General features: G+C 38.0%; 1 protein-coding gene across 5 annotated transcripts in view; it reads left to right on the top strand.

Moving 5' to 3' along the window:
- POLR3G (RNA polymerase III subunit G) overlaps positions 1 to 21,781 on the top strand; it is a 44,873-nt gene that overhangs the window by 15,995 nt on the left and 7,097 nt on the right. For 4 of the 5 annotated variants that reach the window (XM_005209734.5, XM_024994580.2, XM_005209733.5 and 1 more), the window contains 4 exons: positions 148 to 277; positions 6,792 to 6,848; positions 9,907 to 9,957; positions 18,240 to 18,322. In XM_005209734.5, coding sequence (XP_005209791.1) covers positions 148 to 277; positions 6,792 to 6,848; positions 9,907 to 9,957; positions 18,240 to 18,322 — 321 coding nt within the window. The remainder of the gene's footprint in view (positions 1 to 147; positions 278 to 6,791; positions 6,849 to 9,906; positions 9,958 to 18,239; positions 18,323 to 21,781) is intronic. The other variant, XM_005209732.5, reaches the window with a different exon arrangement.

Consider the following 21,781-nt stretch of genomic DNA (forward strand, 5'->3'; position numbering starts at 1 on the left):
AAGCTCAAAATATTTTAAGTTGATGGTAAAACTTAATGCCTATAAAATACGGTTTTTCAATAAAACTGACATGTTTTCAGAACATAGACAAAAGGGATATTAAAATATTTTATTTATTTTTTAAAAATTGCCTCTTAATGTAAACAGGATACAGACTATAAACCAGTGCCACTAAAAACAGGAGAGAGTGAAGATTATGTGCTCGCCTTGAAACAAGAGTTGAGAGAAACGGTGAAAAGAATGCCTTATTTTGTAGAAACACCTGAAGAAAAACAAGGTGCGTACTAGACTCTGTGTGGTTCACTGTCTACAGATAAAACAGTGTTTCACCATGAAGTACATGATCTTTAATGCTGATTGATTTGATTCAGTGGGAAATTATCAACCACCCTGAAAAAGCATATGTATGTTGATTTAACAGAAAATATATTTTTAACTTCTTGATGTTTTTAAGATTACCTTTCAAAATAAAAGTGTTATATGTTCAGTGAAATTTATGAAAACAGAAATATTAAGAAAGTGAAAATCACCCTGGGACTTCCATGGTGGTCCAGTGGTTAAAGCTCAGAGCTTCCAACGCAGGAGGCGTGGGTTTGACCCCTGGTCAGGGAAGTAAGATCCCACATGCTGTGCAGTATGGCAAAAAAAAAAGAAAAAATCACCTTTATTCCTTATGTCTAGAGAACTACTGCTGCTAAGTCACTTTAGTCATGTCCGACTCTGTGTGACCCCATAGACGGCAGCCCACCAGGCTGCCCCGTCCCTGGGATTCTCCAGGCAAGAACACTGGAGTGGGTTGCCATTTCCTTCTCCAATGTATGCAAGTGAAAAGTCAAAGAGAAGTTGCTCAGTCCTGTCTGACTCTTAGCGACCCCATGGACTGCAGCCTTCCAGGCTCCTCCATCCATGGGATTTTCCAGGCAAGAGTACTGGAGTGGGGTGCCATTGCCTTCTCCCTACTACTGATATTGTATATTCCAAATTTTTCTTCTATGTGTATATCCTTTTACAAGATTGGATTCATGTTACTTTGTATCTTCCTTTTTTACTCAATAGCATATAATTAGCATTGTCACATATTCTTTTTTTTTAAATTAATCTTTATTGGAGTATAGTTGGTGTACAGTCTTGTGTTCGGTTCTGCCGTGCAGCAAAATGAATCAGTTATACGTATATCCACTCTTTCTTAGATTATGTCCCCGTACAGGTCATTACAGAGTCCTGAGTAAAGCTCCCTATGCTATACAGTAGATTCTTACTAGTTACCTATTTTATATTCTTAGAAAATACGATTTTTGATGACTGCGTGGTATTCCATTGTGTGGCTATAACGTTATTCATTGTAACGTGTGTTTGTTTTTTTTCCCACTTTTGGTTTGCCACTTTTAGTTCCCTGCTGTTAGATTTAAGATTGTTTTTAGTTTTTTTGCTCATATGTATAATGCTGTGATTTTTATCCTTATACATAAATCTTTAAGCAGGTCTCTGATTATTTAGTATTTTGGTTAAAAATTTTGAAAGCCTTGACTATATTTTGGCTCACCATTTGTATCAAATATAAAATGTAAAAGATGTATTCATTCATTATGCCAAGGACAGAGAGGAGAAATTGTAGTTGGAAAAAGCTTGGCAATCTCAGACTGAAAGTGAGAAGTGGTTTCATAGGAAGAGAATACATTCCTGAGTAGTTATTTAGCACAGTAGAACTATATTGATTTTCAGTTTCTGCCCTTGAATGTTGAAATTAGAGAGATCGATATCATCCTTGAGTTCTCAAAACAACATCATTAAAACATGAGAAATTCCTATAGTGTCATCTCATTCCATTAGTATTAAAAATGCATACCCTTTTCCTCTTTCTAAAAGACTTAGAATTGGATAAGAATCAAAAAGGAAGTCTTATATAGTAATACCACATGTGCCTATAATTGTAAGAGGCATTTTAGACGGGTTTATTTAATTTTTCAAAAGAAAGCTGCTTGAAGTTATATAATAAATGATTTGACATTTTACCTCAGAAGTACTGAATTTTTTTTACTTTCATGATTATATCACATGCTTTTATCTGTTTGAGTTTAAAAATGAAATTAAAGCTCATTTTAAAGATTTAACTAAGTAAGATTAAGTGAACTAATAAATATCCACTTTTATTGAAAAAAAATGATAGTGTAGGGTATACTTCACCCTTTTAAAAATTAGTCTCTAGACTATGGAACATACATACTTAACCAAATGTAACTGTTAGTAAAGTACATATCTAATTTAAAAGTACATCATACTGTGAAGACATTTATTTGAGTCATTTAGACCAGGAACATAATTTTGTCCCTGATTTCTGGGAGTAGCTGTCTTATACCTGGGTCAAAAGGGTCTTTACCTTTTATAACTGCTTAATGAAGTTTTAAAAGTATAAGGAATCATTTGCTACTGTTTTCAGAGGAAAACTCTTGCATAGAATTTTCCAAATTGATCCAAGTATGTTCTCTTTGGATATACACATGTTTACCTCTCTTCCCTGATGTAATGTTTTTACACAAAAAAACCACTGTGGTTGATATAGTATATACTATATGGTCTTCCCTGGTGGCTCAATGGTAAAGAATCTGCCTGCCAATGCAGAAGACCTGGGTTCCATCCCTGGCTTGGGAAGATCTCCTGGAGAAGGAAATGGCAGCCTTTCCAGAATATTTGCTTGGCAAATCTCAAGGACAGAGGAGCCTGGTGGACTAGAGTCCATGGGGGTGCAAAACAGTTGGACATGACTTAGTGACTAAACAACAACATATACATATATATGTAAATACAGATTAGTATAATATATACTGTAGTACACATTATATATGTATATATACACGCACAAATAGTGTGTCTGTATACACACCATGAGTGGGAAAGAATTGACCAGACTGAATAGAAGTACACAGCTGTCACAGGAAGCCATATTCTAGGGAGTATTCCATCAACGTATCCTCACTACCCTTTCCCCAGCACTGACTTCCTATGTGCTTTAGGACAGAGAGACTTACGGACTAACAGTGTAAAAAACTAAATCTCTAGAGACTTGGACAGACAGAGCAGGAAATCTCTTGCTGATAATCTCTTGCCCTGGTGGCTCAGGGCATTGAGATTTTTCACAAAGAACCAAGGGTCCAGAATAAACATTTTTCATGTTAGGTATTCCAGGTTTGTTTATAGTGTTCTGAGGTAGAATTAATAGAAGTGATTGGTATTTTCTCTACAGTGAAATGTATTATTTTTATAATAAAGAGAAAAACATTAGTGAATATTATTATTTTGATGAGTTTTAGCTCCAGAGTTACGTAGAGAACATCTGGTCCAGTGGTTCCCAGCTCAGGTTCCTGAACCACTGGGGTCCTCTGAGCTAGAAACAGGAGTGACAGTGGTGATGGTTCTGTAAGCCATTTTCAGAACTTCAAAAACTTAATGGAAATCCTGCCTTTACCTACATTATGACCACGAGGTCTCTTTTGAATGTATGGAGTTTGTTTGGTTTATTAACTCTCACTATATGATCATGGTCCACAAGACCTCATTTTAATTTTTTAGTTTCGTTTTTGGAGCATTTCTTACTATATGTAATGATCGATATTCATAATTTATATTTTCATAGAGCTCTTCCAAGAAACAGAGAGAACTTGCTTTAAAAGAGAAGAAAAGTTATTTTGTCCTAGCATTACCTGTATTGGCCCATTGGACCCTTTCCTAAATCTAAAGTACATTTTAGAATTTCAGTGATCTTACTTTTCTTGCATCTTGAAACATTTTTCTGTTTCATCATGATAAACATTATTTCATCATTTTTCATCAATTAGCCTCTACTATGCTAGAAAATGGAGAAGGAAATGGCAACCCGCTCCAGTATTCTTGCCTGGAGAATTCCAGGGACAGAGGAGCCTGATGGGCTGCCATCTATGGGGTCGCACAAAAGTTGGATACGACTGAAGTGACTTAGCAACAGCAGCATGCTAGAAAAGACTAAAATATACAAAATGGAAGAATGATGAAATTGCATAGAAGCATCGTGCAATACTGAAATAAATCATCACTGTTAAATCATCCTTTAATGTTCTTATTGTGTTGGCCAAAGTATACTACTAATTTTTAAGAAGATATAGAATAATTCTGGAGATACTCCTGTCTGTATAGTTATTTTGGTTTTGTTTAGCTTTCATAGAATACAATTTAGAATTCAGAAATTTTCATTTTCTACCCGTAACTGCTGAGAAGAAAATTGGCAGAGGAAGATGTTTCAGTTACTAGACAAATCAGAAGAGGAATGCAAAGAGATAGAAAGGAGCCCCTGATGCTAATATTGCTGGTGGAATTGATGGTATAAGCAGAGTCTCACACTGAGTCTTCAGATGACAGTATCCTAAATGAATTTTCTCAGACTTATGAATCAATAAGTAAACAGTGTCTGTCGAAGAATGAAAAGGAAAATATAGTGTTCTCATACAGTTAATCTTTGAAATGGACCTCATCACATAATATTTTGTGGTAGGAACATGAAAAATTCCATTTGCTAAAATGACATGTGACCATATTTTTTTCTTTTTTGTTGGGTTTTATGTACCAAATATTTGTAACTAGACAGCTGTTGAAAGCAAAGGCAAAGACAAAGATGACTGAAAGGAAATAGATTATGTAGAAGTGAAACAGTTTATTGGATTGATCATATTAATTGGTAATGATATATTTAATAATGAAAATGAAAATGGCTGGGCCGTCCTCTCTTCAACAGAAGTGTGAGCCATAAAAGTTTTTTAAAGCATTACTTTTTGATGGTGCAAATACAAGAATTGGACATAATGATAAGCTAGATCATGTTAATAGAAATGTACTTATAATCTAGAATCACTTGGGTGGGGCAGGTGTGAGAAAAGCCAGAAGTAATATGTTAGAATTTTTTAAAGATGTATTTGAAATCCAGAATCAGGATTATGAAATACTTGCATTTAATGTTTGCACATGACAAACTCACAATGCACAGTTGATGCACACATAGCTGTGTTCAAAGGATGTTGCCCATTTTGGGTAAATATACCTTCAAAACCAAGAAAATGGTGGAGTATGAGTTTGAGTTTACTTAACGCTTATTAAAATTCCCAATAATTACTTTTCCTTCTTTTTAAATAACAGCTTTATTGAGATAGTGAAAGTAAGTGTTAATCACTCAGTCGTGTCTGACTCTTTGTGACTCCCATGGACTGTAGCCCATAACCGCCAGGCTCCTCTGTCCATGGGATTCTCCAAGCAAGAATATCCTGGAGTGGGTTGTCATCCCCCTCTTTAGGAGATCTTCCCGACCCAGGCACTGAACCTGGGTTTCCCACATTGCAGGCAGATTCTTTACCATCTGATCCACCAGGGAAGCCTTATTGAGATAAAAATCCAGATATATAAAATTTACTTTTTACAGCATACAGTTCAGTCCCTTTGAGTGTACTCACAAAATTGTGCCGCCAACAGTATTATCTAATTTATAGAATTGGTTCGTCATCCTGAAAAGAGACTCCCATACCCTTTCGTATCAATCCCTATTGTCCCCTCCCTGCCTCAGCCCTTGGCACCCTGTAATCGGCTTTGTCTGTTTTAGGCATTTCATATAAATGGAATCTTAATGTGTATTCTTCTGTGACTGGTTTCCTTCACTTAGCATAATGGTCTCGGGGTTTATACATAGTAAAGCATGTATCAGTGTTTGATTCCTTTTTGTGGTTGAATAATATTCCATTATATGTATATACCTCATTTTGTTCATTCCTCAGTTGATGGACATTTGGGTCACTTCTACAGTGGGGTTTTCATGAATAATGCTGCTATAAACATTCATGTATGTACTTTTGTGTACCATGTCACTTTTGTTGTATATCTAGGGTCAGATGGTAAATTTTTATTTTACATTTTGAGGAACTGCCAACTATTTACCAAAGTGGTTGTACCATTTTATATTACCTACAATGTATGAGGGTTCCTGTTTCTCCACAGCCTTGTTAACACTTATTGTTGGTTCTAGCCATCCAACTGGGTATAAAGTGGTAGCTCATTGTGATGCCATCCAACCATCTCATCCTCTGTCTCCTCCTGCCCTCAATCTTTCCCAGCATCAGGGTCTTTTCCATTGAGTTGGCTCTTTGCATCAGGTGGTCAAAGTACTGGAGCTTCAGCTTCAGCATCAGTCCTTCCAGTGAATATTCAGGGTTGATTTCCTTTAGGATGGACTGGTTTGATCTCCAACCTCGCCTCCTCCTATCCTTTTCCCCACTGTCTTTCCCAATGGGTTGTGAAAAGTGTCTCGCTGAGAAGACTGACTGAATGTGTGTATTAAGTATTTGCTTACTTTATTAGAGGTAAGCAAACAGCCCTCCATCCTCACTTAGGTACTTAATACCTCCCAGTTACACGAGATTTAAAGACTGGGAGCTAGAGGCCAGTGTCACAAGAAGAAAAGAGAAGATACACAGCCCTCCCCACCCGCCCCCCCGCCCCGACTTTTTGTGTAAGTGGCTTCCTGACTTGCCTTTGGGCTTTTGTGAAAATTCTCAGAGATGAATCAGATTATCTGCTACTGAGAACTTTAATTAGGGTTTTGGTCTCTGCTCACCCCCAGCCATTTATTCTCGGGTGCTTCTTGCCACTTCCCTAGATGTGTATTACTCTGTTCAGTATATGTCTAGGAACACATTAAACTCCCTGTACTGAAAATAAAAGATGTTACCTGGTGTTTTCAATTATTTTGAAATACTTTTTTTTCTATCTTTTTTTCCTAGATATTGAAAGATATAGTAAAAGATATATGAAGGTGTACAAAGAAGAGTGGATACCAGGTAACCATAAAACTGACAATGTTAAAATTAATCTTCAAAGGCTATCTCTCTACCATGTCTTTTTAGGACTAATTTTCTATTTTCACTATAGGAAAATAGAACCTGGCTCTCTTCCTGTAATTAATTAGCAACATATATCTTTTGAAAACGAAGATGAAAAGATTTTTATATTGTAACAAGGAATATTTGAAGTGATATTGTAGAAGTTCTTAGGATACTTTTTTTTTCTTTTAATAAAATAGGGCTGGCCAAACTCATTGGATTTTCCATTTTCATTTGATACAATCAGAGTTTTCATCTTTAATACTAATAGTAACTCACTTCTGTGTTCCTGAGTGATTTTATAGCTTTTGAGGAGGAAACAAGCCTAGTTTTAAGAATATTTTCAGCCGAGCTTGTGCATCTTCCTTTCTTTCCAGCAGGCATAGACTCTTTTTGGCTGTTAATGTGCCTTTTCAACAGAACCATACCTAAGAGAGTTTTTTTTTTTTTCAACATTCACAGAATTGCCTTGGTAGAGGCAAGGTGTAAGGGGTTGCAGAGATCTCATCTACTTCATTTTGTAGAAAATTAACAGTTGCTATAGAAACGCAGTGACCTGTCAAGGCAACTTGGAATATTGTAGTAAAACCCAGGTTTCCTCACTTCAGCACACTTCCCTTTGACATCTGTGTCCTTGGTGTGTTACAGAAGCTGCCTGTATGCAGAAGCCTAAGTCACGTTTACAGCATTGGTTGCCTTCCTGAGTTGCAGCGTCTCTTTTCAATGCTAATTGCTGATAATGTTGTGTCCCTCTGGAAACACTCCTCTTAGGTCTCTCATTTCTTCTACTACATAAATATTTGTCTCTAAATGATTCTCTTTAAGTACTTTGTCGTGATCACCTATGGATCATTTATGAAAGCAAACATATTAGGTTGGTATAAAAGTAATTCTGGTTTTTGTATTGTTGAACTTTGTTTTTTGATACTGGAATACATTCTTAAATAAATGTGGTTATATTATACTTCATTTTAATGCTCATTTCTTTATGTGTCTTTTATTTTTTTTGGCTAAAGACAAATTACTTGCTGTTTAGACTAGGAAAATGATGTTAGACAAAAAGCAAATTCAAGTGATTTTTTATTTGAGTTCAAAATGGGTCGTAAAGCAATGGAGACAACTCTCAACATCAACAACACCTTTGGCCCAGGAACTGCTAATGAACATACAGGGCAGTGATGGTTCAAAAGGTTTTGCAAAGGAAACGAGAGCCTTTAAGATGAGGAGTGTAGTGACCAGCTGAGAGCCATCATCGAAGCTGATCCTCTTAAATCTACACAAGAAGTTGCCAAAGAACTCGACACCAACTTTTCTATGGTCGTTCAGCATTTGAAGCAAATTGGAAAGGTGAAAGGCTTGATAAGCGGGTCCCTCATGAGCTGACCGAAAATCAAAAAAACTGTCATTTTGATGTGTCGTCTTAGTCTATACAACAGTGAACCATTTCTCGTTTGGATAATAATGTGCAATGAAGTGTGGATTTAAATGTCAACTAGCAATGACCAGTGCAGTAGTTAGACCGAGAAGAAGCTCTGAAGTACTTCCCAAAACCAAACTTGCACCAAAAAAGGTCATGGTCACTGTTTGGTGGTCTGATGCCCACTGTCAGACCCACTCCAGCTTTCTGAATCCTGGCGAAACCATTAGATCTGAGAAGTATGCTCAGCAAATCAACGAGATGCACTGAAAACTGTAATGCCCACAGCCAGCGTTGGTCAACAGAAAGGGTCCAGTTCTTCTGCACAACAGTGCCCAACTGCACGTCGTGCAACCAGTGCTTCAAAAGTTGAATGAATTGGGCTACAGAATTTTTTATCATCTACCATATTCACCTGACCTCTCACTAACTGACTACCACATCTTCAAGTATCTTGACAAGTTTTTGCAGAGAAAATGCTCACATAAGCAGCTGGAAGCAGAAAATGATTTCCGAGAGTTGCTCAAATTCTGAAGCGCTGATTTTTATGCTATAGGAATAAACAAACATTTCTCATTGGCAAAAATGTGTTGATTGTAATGGTTCCTATTTTGATTAATAAAGATGTGTTTAAGCCTAGTTATAATGATTTAAAATTCACAGTCTGAACCTGCAATTACTTTTATACCAACCGAATATTTAAAGCAAAATTTATTAGTTCAGGAAAAATAGCTTGAGATATAAGTATTTTCTACAAACAGTACTGAGTTTTTTATTAGTAAGCAGCATTTTTTAAATCTGTTTTCATGTTGCTTCAGTTTTCTGATTGTCTCTTAAGCTTAAAAAAGAAAAACAAGTGACAAATTAGAGGGATTGTTTAGCTAATGCAGGCAAAATCATTCAATGGAAGGAATTTACTTTTCCATAGCTATTTCTGTTTTTAATTTTAAAGTTTTCCCATAATTATTAAATTGTTTAGTTTTGTATATATTAGGATTATGGTCACATATTTTAACTTTGAAAAAAATTTTTCATTATGTAAGAAATACATATCAACTACAGAACATGTACAAAATACAGAGTAATTGAGTAATAAATTACATTTAAGGAAAATAACTATAATCCCAACACAAGAAATTCCTGTAATATTTTGTTTCCAACCTAGAACTTTCTCTGCACAAATATACATCTGTTCAAGCATTTACATGTTAGGTTTATTCTTTAAATGGAATTATATATGTATTGTTTTAGAAACTTTTTAAATTTAACAGTATATCATGAATAACTTGTCATGCTCATAAATATTTTTCTACATTTTTTCATTATGAAAATTCCTGTACTTGGAGTTAACTATATAAATACTATGTAACTTAGAATATTATAGAAATTTTATAAGTATTTCAAAGGTATTTTAATGAATTTTTTTCTTTATAGGAGAAAATATATCACTATTATAATTTAATCCCCAGCTAAATCTATACAGATATTAAATTTTATTTCCATTGCATGAGCCACTCTCATGTTCTTTAAATAGTTATACCTAGTGCCAGTAATTCCCAGAGGAAACAGCCCTTTTTATTTCTCCTTTTGTACACACAGATTGGAGAAGACTCCCTAGAGAGTTGATGCCAAGGAAAAAATGCATAAAAGGTACATTAACTAATTAATAATAATCCAGATAAGAAAAGGTTATTGCTTAACTTCTATCTATATGAAATTGTCAATATAAAGTTACACTCAATGTTCTAAATGCTTTTTCCAAAAGTATTTTTAATATTTTGATTATTTTGTTAGTGCTTTTTGCTGTCGATTTTTTGTTTTGTTTGTTTTTCCCTTAATTAGGAATTTTGATGTGCTAGGGAAAGACTTTTCAATTATGTAGATATTCTCATTTGTATATTTGAAATTTTTTAGATGATTATACTGGCTTTATTTTAAGTTTTTAACTACAACATTTGGAACTGGTAACATTTGGAAACTGGTAGGATAGAACTTTATGGTGTACATAAAATGCCGAAGTGAAAATTTTTGTTGTGTTGTTCTTTCATAATTCCGCCAAATAAAAAGCTATTGAGCATCTACTGTTGCCAGACCCTGTGCTAAGAGGGATAAGCCAGTGAGCAAAGGAGTAAACCTCACCCTCACAGAGCTTACAGATGGAGTAAAGACATTCAGCATAGCGCACTGTCTTCTCTGGGAGGTCAGGGAAGGGTTTGTTGAGGAGACGCAGTTGAACTCCAGATTGAATGACGAGTACGAGATTGCTGTGATGAGGTCATGGGAGTGACGCTGGAGAAACCGGGTTTATTAATGTGTTTTTCTTGTTGAGTCTTAAGAGTTCTTTGTGTATTTTGGATACTAATCTGTTGGAAAAATATTCCTGCTGTGTGTTTCTCCTTTCCTCTTATACCACTACTGCGTTCACGGCACTTCTGACACTAGATTTAGGGAGTTATTTTTTCTTGCATATCAAACAGTTCTCTGCAATACCAACTACATGTCTTATCATTTAATTCAGCTCTGACACTAATTGGAGTTAGCACTGATCCCACTAAGGGCTCAGTCCCAGGAGACTGCTCCCCACTACAGATGTCAGTCGCAAGTATAGCGTGTCTCCAGGTTTCCCACAACTGCTGTCTGCGTTGGCTACCAGTTGGAGGTTCCCATGGCCCTCCCTGGGGGGATTTGATTTACCTGAACAGCTCATGGGACATGGTGATATATTTACTTATATTTACTAGTTGACTATAATAAAGGTTATGATAAAGACCCAGATGAACAGTCAAGTGAAAAGAGGCATAAGGTCAAGTCTGGAAGGTCACCCATGCATGTCTTGTGGAGTTGGGATGTGTCACCTTCCAGTTCACGAATATGTTCACCAATCCAGAAATTCTTGGAACCGCATACTTTGGGGATTTTTATGGAGGCTTCATTACATAGGCCTGACCAGTCATTAACTCAGTCTCCAGCTCCTTTCCCCTTTTCCAAGGATTCTGATCATGGCTTGATGTATCTGATAGCCAGCCCCATCCTGAAGCCACCTAGCACCCCACTGAGAGTCACCTCCTTAGAATAAAAGAGACTCCTGTGCTCAGTTGCTTCAGTTGTGTCCGACTCTTTGCGATTCCATGGGTGGTTCCTCTGTCCATGGGATTTTCTCCGCAAGATTACTGGAATGGGTTGCCATGCCCTTCTCCAGGGGATCTTCCCAACCCAGGGATCGAACCCATGTCTCCTGCATTGGCAGGTGGATTCTTGTAGCTGCTGAGCCATCAGGGAAACTCCAAAAGACACTCCTATTGTCCAGTAAATTCCAAGGAATGTAGATTCTTGTTAGAACAACAACAAAAAATTACTGTTATTACTTAGGAAGTTTTAAGGGTTTTAGCAGTTCTATGCCTGGAACCAGATGCTGAGACCATATATATTTGTTTCTATTTCACACAGTCCTTTTTCAAATATGTCTTTTGCAAACATTTTCTCCCATTCCATAGCTTGTCTTCTTATTCCCTTGACACTATCTTTTACACAGAAGTTTTGAGTTTTAATGTAGTCCGGGTTATCCGTTCTTTTCGTGGATCATGCCTTTGGTTTTGCATCTCAAAAGTCATCAGAAAGCTCAAGGTCACCTAAATTTTCTCTTATGTTATCTTTTAAGAGTTTCATAATTTTATGTTTTACATTTAGGACTGTGGTCCATTGTGAGTTAATTTTTGTGAAAGGTGTAAAGTCTGTATAAGTTTATTTTTTTGCACATGGAAGTCCAGTTGCATTTTTCTGTATTTATGTGGGTCTCTTTCTGGGCTCTCTATTCTGTTTCATTGATTGATGTATTTATTTCACCTATACCATAGTTTTGATTACAATAACTTTATAGTATGTTTTTAAAATCAGGTAGGACCATCCTCTAACTTTGTTATTTTTCTTCAGTATTATGTTGGGTGTTCTCAGTCTTTTACCTTCCATATATATAGTAGAGTCAGTTTGCTGATATCTGTAGAATAATTTACTAGAATTTTGAGGTTGCATTGAACTTATAAATGGAATTGGGAAGAAAAGACATCTTGAAGATATTAGCTCTTCTTACCAATGAATATGCACTATGTCTCCATTTGTTTAGTTCTCTGATATCATTATTCAAAGTTTTATAGTCTTCCTCATATAGGTCATGTATATATATATTTTGTTAGATTTATACCTAAGTATTTCATTTTGGGAAGTACTAATATAAATAACACTATGTTTTTCATTTCAAATTCTACTAGTTCATTGTTCATATATAGGAAATCTATTGAATTTTGTGTATTAACTTTGTATGCTGTAATCCTGCTGTAATTTCTTATTAGTTCCCAGTTTTTTAGCCCATTCTTTCAGATTTTCTACATATTGTCTATGAACAAAGAAAGTTTTATTTCTTCCTTCCCAGTGGCACCCCACTCCAGTACTCTTGCCTGGAGAGTCCCATGGATGGAGGAGCCTGGTGGCCTGCAGTCCATGGGGTCGCTAGGAGTCAGACACGACTGAGCAACTTCACTTTCACTTTTTACTTTCATGCATTGGAGAAGGAAATGGCAACCCACTCCAGTGTTCTTGCCTGGAGAATCTCAGGGACAGGGGAGCCTGGTGGCTGCCGTCTATGGGGTCACACAGAGTCGGACACGACTGAAGTGACTTAGCATAGCATAGCATGGCAATCTTCATACCTTTTATATCCTTTTCCTATCTTAGTGTATTAGCTAGGACTTCTAGTACAATATTGAAAAGCAGTAGCAGGTGACGCAGGAGACACAGGTTCGATCCCTGGGTTGGGAAGGTCCCCTGGAGAAGGAAATGGCAACCCTCTCTAGTATTCTTGCCTGGAAAATTCCACGGAGAGAGGAGCCTGGCGGGCTACAGCCATGGGAGCAAAGAGTCAGACACGACTAAGCCCACATAGCAGCATGAATGATACTAGTCATGACCTAGAGGATCACGAATTTTTAGCAGACTTTAAAGGGCTGAAAAGAATATATCTGATTTGGAGGAATTCATGTTCAAATACATCCCACAACTGCTCATCCTTAGAAGCCCATGGACACATTAAAGATTAGTAAAAGCTTCCAGCACGTCAGGCTTTTCATTTGTTGAAAAACAAAACAACAGCAAAACTTTCCTTTTCCATTCTGCTCTCATATTTTTGTTGCATATTATATAATTTTTGTGTTTTGTTCCTGGTTAAAAATGGTCTCCCCTGATTTACAAGAAAGTAAATAATACCTAAAGAGCCAAAGACAGAAAAGGTCTGTTTCTTGAAGATCCAGCTATTGGCAGGTGTTGTGTTGAAAGAAATAAAAAAATTCAAATATATGCATGTATTTGGCCAAAGATTAAAAAAAAATGTAAATGTTTTGAGGTTGAAACAGTCTTAACAGATTTTAGTAATTTTATACTTCTTTTCCAATTATAAATAAAAGAATTGGGCATTACATAAAACCAGAATGGGATGTAGCAAAAATTGCTGAATGGACTTGAATATGCAGCTATGACTTTCTTGGCTAAGAGATTAATCATTTTTATAAGTTTATTTACCCGACCCTGTTCTATAATATCCATTTAGCAGATTTATGTGTTATGAAATTTAAATAATTGACAAAAGTTCCTTAGACAAAAAGACTTCTTGATGTAATTTACATTCCTAGCTAGTGATTTCTGAAATCAGTAATATATGTTGAGAGCTTGTTCATATATGATATGATATTTTACATGCTACAATTCAGATCAAACAGTCTTTGCCATCAAGGGAAACAGAGAAAGTTACCCGTCATTAAATCTAGCTATTTTTTTTAAATAACTTTTGTTTGAGCAAAACCTCACTAATATATATATATGTTCAGGAGTCTCAAACTTAGAGACTCCCCAAGGAGCAATTTGGTATAACACAATAAATTGTAAATTCCATTAGTTATGGGTCATGTCCACAGTCTAAAAATCTCTTGTTCTGTAGGTTAAATCTTTAACAAAATTACATCTTTCTGAGCCATATTTTCCTGTTACCAAGTAATTTCTAAGTATGTAGCTTGATTTTGGGAAAAGGATGGTAATACTTTGTGATCACAATGGGACAATTTTGTAACATTATCAATTTTGTAACATAACATCATAATTTTTGTAACATGTCAGTTTTGGTAACTGACTAGCAAGATCTATATGTGAAACAATTCTCTATACCCTGCAGTTTCACAGTACCCTCAAAATGCAATATTTTTGATATAGCTTAAAAATTATGTATCCCAAAGCCATTCAAGGGCTTTCCTAGTAGCTCAGACAGTAAATGCAGGTGACCTGGGTTCTATCCCTAGGTCAGGACGATCCCATGGAGAAGGAAATGGCAGCCTTATCTTATCCAGTGGTCTTATCTGGAGAATTCCATGGACAGAGGAGCCTGGCAGGCTACAGTCCATGGGGTCACAAAGAGTTGGACACGACTGAGTGACTAACACACACAAAGCCATTAAAACATATTATTTATTATTGCTTTGATTTTTCAGATTCATGTGATTGGTATGTTCCATTTAAGTATTTTATTTTTCATTTCAAAGATAATACTATGTTGCCCTCAATATAACCTCTTTCTTACCTCTTCAACCACTGGCAAATGTGTGTTTATTCTGCACTTGTTTGTTTTTTAATTGAAGTGTACTTGATTTTGTTGTTTTTCAGTCTCTCAGTCATGTCTAATTCTTTGCGACTCCATGGACTGCAGCACACCAGGCTTGCCTTTCCTTCACCATCTCCCTGAGTTTGCTCACCCATGTCCATTGAATTGGTGATGCCATCCAACTATCTCATCCTCTGTATCACCCTTCTCCTCTTACCTTCAATCTTTCCCAGCATCAGGGTCTTTTTCAGTGAGTCGGCTCTTTGCATCAGGTGGCCAAAGTACTGGAGTTTCAGCTTCAGCATCAGTCCTTCCAATGAACATTCAAGGTTTGTTTCCTTTAGGATTGACTGGTTTGATCTCCTTGTAGTCCAAGGGACTCTCAAGAGTCTTTGCCAACACTACAGTTCAAAAGCATCAATTCTTCGATGGCTCAGCCTTTTTTATGGTCCACCTCTCACATCCATACATGACTGCTGGAAAAAACCATACCTTTTGACTATATGGACCTTTGTCAGCAAAGTAATGTCTCTTTTTTCAATGCGCTGTCTAGGTTTGTCATAACTTCTCTTCAAAGGAGCAAGTGTCTTTTAATTTCGTGGCTGTAGTCACTTTCCACAGTGATTTTGGAGCCCAAGAAAATGAAGTCTGTCACTCTTTCTATTGTTTCACCGTCTGTTTGCCATGAAGTGATGGGACCGGATGCCATGATCTTCTTTTTTTGAATGTTGAGTTTTAAGCCAGCTTTTTCACTCTCCTCTTTCACTTTCATCAAGAGGCTCTAGTTTTTCTTCACTTTCTGCCATAAGGGTGGTGTCATCTGCATATCTGAGCTTATTGATATTTCTCCCCACAGTCCTGATTCCAACTTGTGCTTCATCCAGCCTGGCATTTCTCATGATGTAAGGACTTCCCTTGTGTCTCAGCTGGTAAAGAATCCTCCTGCAATGCGGGAGACCTGGGCTCGATCCCTGGGTTGGGAAGATCCCCTGGAGAAGGGAAAGGCTACCCACTCCAGTATTCTGGCCTGGAGAATTTCATGGACTACAGTCCATGTGTCACAAAGGGTCAGACACGCCTAAGCGATTTTCACTTTAACTCTGCGTATAAGTTAAATAAGTCAGATGACAGTATACAGCCTTGATGTGCTCCTTTCCCAATTTTGAAACAGTCCTTTGTTCCAAGTCTGGTTCTAACTGTTGCTTCTTGGCCTGCATGCAGATTTCTCAAGAGGCAGGTCAGGTGGTCTGGTATTCCCATCTCTTTCAGAATTTTCCATGGTTTGTTGTGATCCACATAGTCAAAAGCTTTAGTGTAGACAATGAGGCAGAAGCACATGTTTTTCTGGAATTCTCTTGGTTTTTCTGTGATCCAGTGGATGTTGGAAATTTGAACTCTGGTTCTTCTGCCTTTTGTAAATCCAACTTGTACATCTGGAAGTTCTAGGTTCATGTACTGTTGAAACCTACCTTGAAGAACTTTGAGCATTATCTTGCTAGCATGTGGAATGAGTGCAGTTATGCTGTAGTTTGAACATTCTTTGGCATTGCCCTTCTTTGGGATTGGAATGAAAACTGACTTTTTCCAGTCCTGTGGCCACTGCTGAGTTTTCCAAATTTGCTAGCATATTGAGTGCAGCACTTTTACAGCATCATCTTTTAGGATTTGAAATAGCTCAAGTGGAATTCCATCACCTCCACTACACCTGGTATGCTGCAGTCCATGGGGTCACTAAGAGTCAGACACAACTGAGCGACTTCACTTTCACTTTTCATGCATTGGAGCAGGAAATGGCAACCCACTCCAGTGTTCATGCCTGGAGAATCCCAGGGACGGGGGAGCCTGGTGGGCTTCTGTTTATGGGGTCACACAGAGTCGGACATGACTAAAGCAACTTAGCAGCAGCAGCAGCAGCCACTAGCTTTATTCATAGTGATGCTTCCTAAGGCCCACTTGACTTCACACTCTAGGATGTCTGGCTCTAGCTGAGTGATCACACCATCATGGTTATCCGGGCCATAAAGATCTTTTTTGTGTAGTCTTCTGTGTATTTTTGCCACCTCTTCTAAATATATTCTGCTTCTACCATTGTTGCAGTTTTGGCCTTGATATCATAAATTGCCAGTTCAAATTTTTAGTAAAATATCTGGTTGTATATAAAGATGAGCATAGCCTTTAGCAGGTAACTGTTGCTGTGTGTCATTACTCTGCACCCTGTTACCAAGCAACAGGTCTTGCTCAGCTATTGCTCGTTGCCTCAGTGGCCCTGTCCCCAAGCAGCCAGCTGTCAATGAGGGACCACTGGGGAAGTGATTCAGTCAAGGATTGGTGGTGTGGTGGTCATCATGTGGAGAGTGAGGTCAGAGGCAGATTTAGGCTTTCTGCTGGAGACCCTTCAGCTTACCCAGTCTTGGGCCAGTGGGTGAGCAGGAGGGCCCAGGGAACAGACTGGGGACTGTGTCCTGCTGGGCTCCAGGGCCCTGACTAAAGCCCTCCACTAGCCGTGGCTCGGGCCTTCGGTGAGCCTTTCCCCCATACCTGTCTCTGCAACCTAATAGCAGAGGCCGCTTGTCTGGGTCACAGTCCGTAAGACCTGGTGTCCGCCTTTGGGGCGCCTGAGGAGACTGAGGGCCAGTTGAGTTGGGCGCCTAACTCCCTCAGGGATGACAGCTGGGCAGGATGTGGGAACCTGGCCCTGAAGGAGCCGCCAACTGAGATTTGCCTCCTCTTAGCCAGGACTGGGACCTTGGAGGGTGAATGTTGTGCCTTGGGACTTTGCCCTTTCTTGTCAGGACAGAGAATAACATTCATCTGGTCGAGATTTTCAGGAACATCATTACCTGATCATGACCCGACTGAGCAGTCTGCAGCTACTAACCACACCCATCCCTCACCTTTTGCTTTTAAAGGGACTTGCTGAAAGCTTTCAGTAACTGGGGTTCCTAGGGCACGAGCCACCCATCTCCTTGTACAAATCTGTGATAAACCTTTCTCTGTTCCAAACTCTGATGTTTAGTATTGATGGGCTTCAATGCGCATCAGGCACACGGGCTTGCAATTTCGGTAACAGTTGCAGTCTTAGAAAATATCCTATTAAGTGATTATCGTTTGCTCCTTATCATAGAAAATTGCTAATGTGTGCTGATTTATTTTGTTCATTCTTTAAGTTAATTCAGCCTGCAAATTATGTGGCCGGTGTGGCATACCACCCTGCTAGATGGCATATTAAAAGGTGAAGACATTTAATACACAATTGCTGTTATACAAAAATGTGTTACCAGTGGTTTTACTTCAGCAGGCCCCAAATCCAAAAAGGCAAAGGATACAGGCAAAGGCCCTTCACTCACAAATCCTGCGGATGTATTGAAAAAAATTGAGGTAAGGTTTTCTTGTCACTATAGGAACAGACTGAGAAAATATCATACCTCTTTTTGTCTTCTGCAGCCTTTCCACCTTCTGTCTCTTTTAAATGACTTGTGAATTTGGCAGAGTCGAGCCCAGCATCCAGGGTGGCTAGCAATGTTTGAACAGTGTTGGCTGGGAGCTATGGGGGCTCCATCCTATCCTCTCTACTCCCCACCTGTCAGCTTGCCTCACCTTCTATCATCTGCCTCTTTTCCACTCTATTCCTCTTTTCCTCTTGAATTATGCATGGGAAGGAAACATAAATGTATATCTCTAAAAACCTCATTTTTTTCTCTTACTGGTGTATGTGTATTTTTAATGCTTTTATTCTGTCTTATGTCTAAAAGATTCTATTGAGGGAAAATCCTTTCTTATGGCACTTATTTTTATTGCCTTTTAAAAAACATTTGAAAAATAAAAAGATGTAAAATTCTAAAAATTAATAAATTGAAAATATGCCCTCCGATCCCTACCCGTAGCCATCCATCCAAGTCCCCTATTAGAGACAACCAGTGTTACCAGTTTCTTATATATCCTTCCAGAAACATTTTATACATAGAAAATACTATTTTTTCTTTTTAATAACAAAAAGTAACATATTGCACTCTTTGCCTTTTTATCTTATTACTTAAAATATGTTGGCTTCTGTATCAGTCTACAAAAGAGTTCCATCATTCTTTTCTTTCTTTCTTTTTTTTTTTTGGCTACACTATAAGAATGAACCATAATAAATTTAACTAGTAACCTGTTGATGGACATTACATACATGGCTGTCCTGGCTGTGATTGTTCGTTAAAAAATATTTCACAGAGGATAGGAAGCTCTGTGAAATACCAGAGGGCTTCCCAGGTGGCTCTAGTGATAAAGAACCTGCCTGCTAACGCAGGAGACGTAAAGAGATGCAGGTTCAATCTCTGGGTGAGAAAGATCCGCTGGAGAAGGGAATGGCAACCCACCCCAGTATTCTTGCCTGGAGAATCCCTTGGACAGAGGAGCCTGGCAGACTCCGGTCCATAGAGTCTCAAAGAGTCGTACAGGACTGAAGCGACTTGGCGCACACACATGTTTCATTTAGTGTTTCACTATTGGAAGTAATGCTAGGCCTTCCCTGGCAGTCCAGTGGTTAAGACTCTGAGCTTTCACTGCAGAAGGCGCATGCATTTGATCCCTGGTTGGGAAACGAAAATCCCACATGCCATACGGCATGGCCAAAAAAAATTTTTTTTAATTAAAAAAAAAAAATATATATATATATATAAACAGTGGAACAGTGAATCCATGTTAAGTATGTGATTTCATTGTGTAAGGTAGATTTCTAGAAGTAGATTTGCTAGGTTAATTGTTATATGTACTGTATAATATAGAAAATATAGATAATATACATAAATAATGGCAGATCATTCTCCATAGAGGTTATACCAGTTTATTCCCTTATTCCCACTGTCAATGAATTATCTTACATTGATGGTGATAGTGATGATGATGATGGTATAATTATGATAGCAGCTATTGCTTTTTGAGAACTTTTTAGATAGCGGGCTCTTTGATGCGCTATTTACAGCCGTTATGTCCTTAGGACTTCATAACAACAAAGATAATAGGTATTATTATTCCTTATTTACCGATGAGGAAGTCAAGGCTTTAAAACTTGCCTGACCAAGTTAGCATAGCTACATGGTAACAGAAACTCATCTTTTTTTTTTTTTTCTCATTTCTCCTGTATGGAAAAATCTTTCATTCACCCTTTAAAGATAATCAGTGAACATTGCTTTACGTTTCTACTCCCTGCAAGGTGTAGGATGAGCACAGCTGATGGAAGGCACTTAGGAATAATCTCTGATTTAAAAACCTCAGTGTCTAAGGAAGAAGGTAAGATGTGAACTGAACTACTTTAGTGTTTAGGATTAGGACTTAGTTGGCTGCAACACAGCAGGTGGTGGTCTCTGGTCAGTGTCTCAAGGGTTCCCTGCTGCCCGGGACCACCTCTCTCGGCCATGGTGCCACAGCCTGTCTGCCGGACTACTCTGCTGCCCTGATCTGCTCCTCAGGCTCCTCCTGAGGAGATCTTGGAGATCCTGGTTAAATTTTACTTTTGACCAGTACAGGCGCTGAAGATCACTTGTCTGAAAATCAAGCCAGGAGGATTGTTGAAGGGATAGCGCCAAGTGTCAGGTTTAACTGGGATGCAGGGCTGCAGAACTAGCCACCTTGTGTTGATTGAGCACAGACTCTGACTGTTCTTGCAACTTCCTGCAAAGAAGTTGCTCAGATGACGTGTGCTATAAGGACATTTAGTCTGGACCTCTGGATGTGGTTTTTCATCAGAACAAATAGTATCTCCTTATGCCCTACATTTAAACACCTTTTTTCATCACACAGATTGTTAAAACTGGAGTTTTAAATCTAGAAATCCCAATAAGTTAGCAACTTTAATAGAACAGTTAGCTTCCAGATGACTCAATTATTCATTTCTTCAGCAAAAGTCGTTGCAGGTTTTCTTTAATAAAACTTCTGTGGAAAGGGAATGGCATCCACAGTCACATCTTATGGTGGGAATAGTCAGACAGCAGTAAACTAATATTTGAGCTTATTTCTGTATGACATGCTTATAGGTGGATGTCTCTGTTGGGTGGTCTACAGTATTTAAACAAAAAGGACTGTTTCCTGTCCATAAGTTAACTGTTTCCAAAATGTTTTCACATTGTGTGTTTTACATTGTTATTCCCGTTGTTCTTAAATCCATAAAGTAGTAAGGGTAAATAGTTACATCTCACAGAAGGCAATGGCACCCCACTCCAGTATTCTTGCTTGGAAAATCCCATGGACTGAGGAGCCTGGAAGGCTGCAGTCCATGGGGTCACGAAGAGTCATACACGACTGCGCGACTTCACTTCCACTTTTCACTTTCATGCATTGGAGAAGGAAATGGCAACCCACTCCAGTGTTCTTGCCTGGAGAATCCCAGGGACGGGGGAGCCTGGTGGGCTGCCGTCTATGGGGTCGCACAGAGTTGGACACGACTGAAGTGACTTAGCAGCAGCAGCAGCACAGTAGAGAAAATGGAGACTACTAAGTAGACAGATGAAGACTAATAGCCTAACACAAAGGGAATGACGTTATGAGACAGTGTGTAGGAGGCCATTTTTCTAAATTTTATAAATCTGATATTTGTTAACTGATTTAGGTATTTTATTTGTTTGATTTAGGTCTACGTGATAGAAATAAAGTTGAGGTTATTTATTTGGAGATAATTGAGATGGCAGTATTGGAAATCAAGACCTCCCACTCCCTACAGAGATTGAATGAATTCTATATTTAAAAAATATTTTTACATAACTGGTTTAAATAATTCTATTGCTAATTATGAAATAAGAGCTAACAGCATGATTTTTCATATATAGCATATACTTTGCACAGAGTTAAAAATAGCAC

Source organism: Bos taurus, chromosome 7 (genome assembly GCF_002263795.3).
Source record: "Bos taurus isolate L1 Dominette 01449 registration number 42190680 breed Hereford chromosome 7, ARS-UCD2.0, whole genome shotgun sequence".
Classification (NCBI taxonomy): Eukaryota; Metazoa; Chordata; class Mammalia; order Artiodactyla; family Bovidae; genus Bos; species Bos taurus.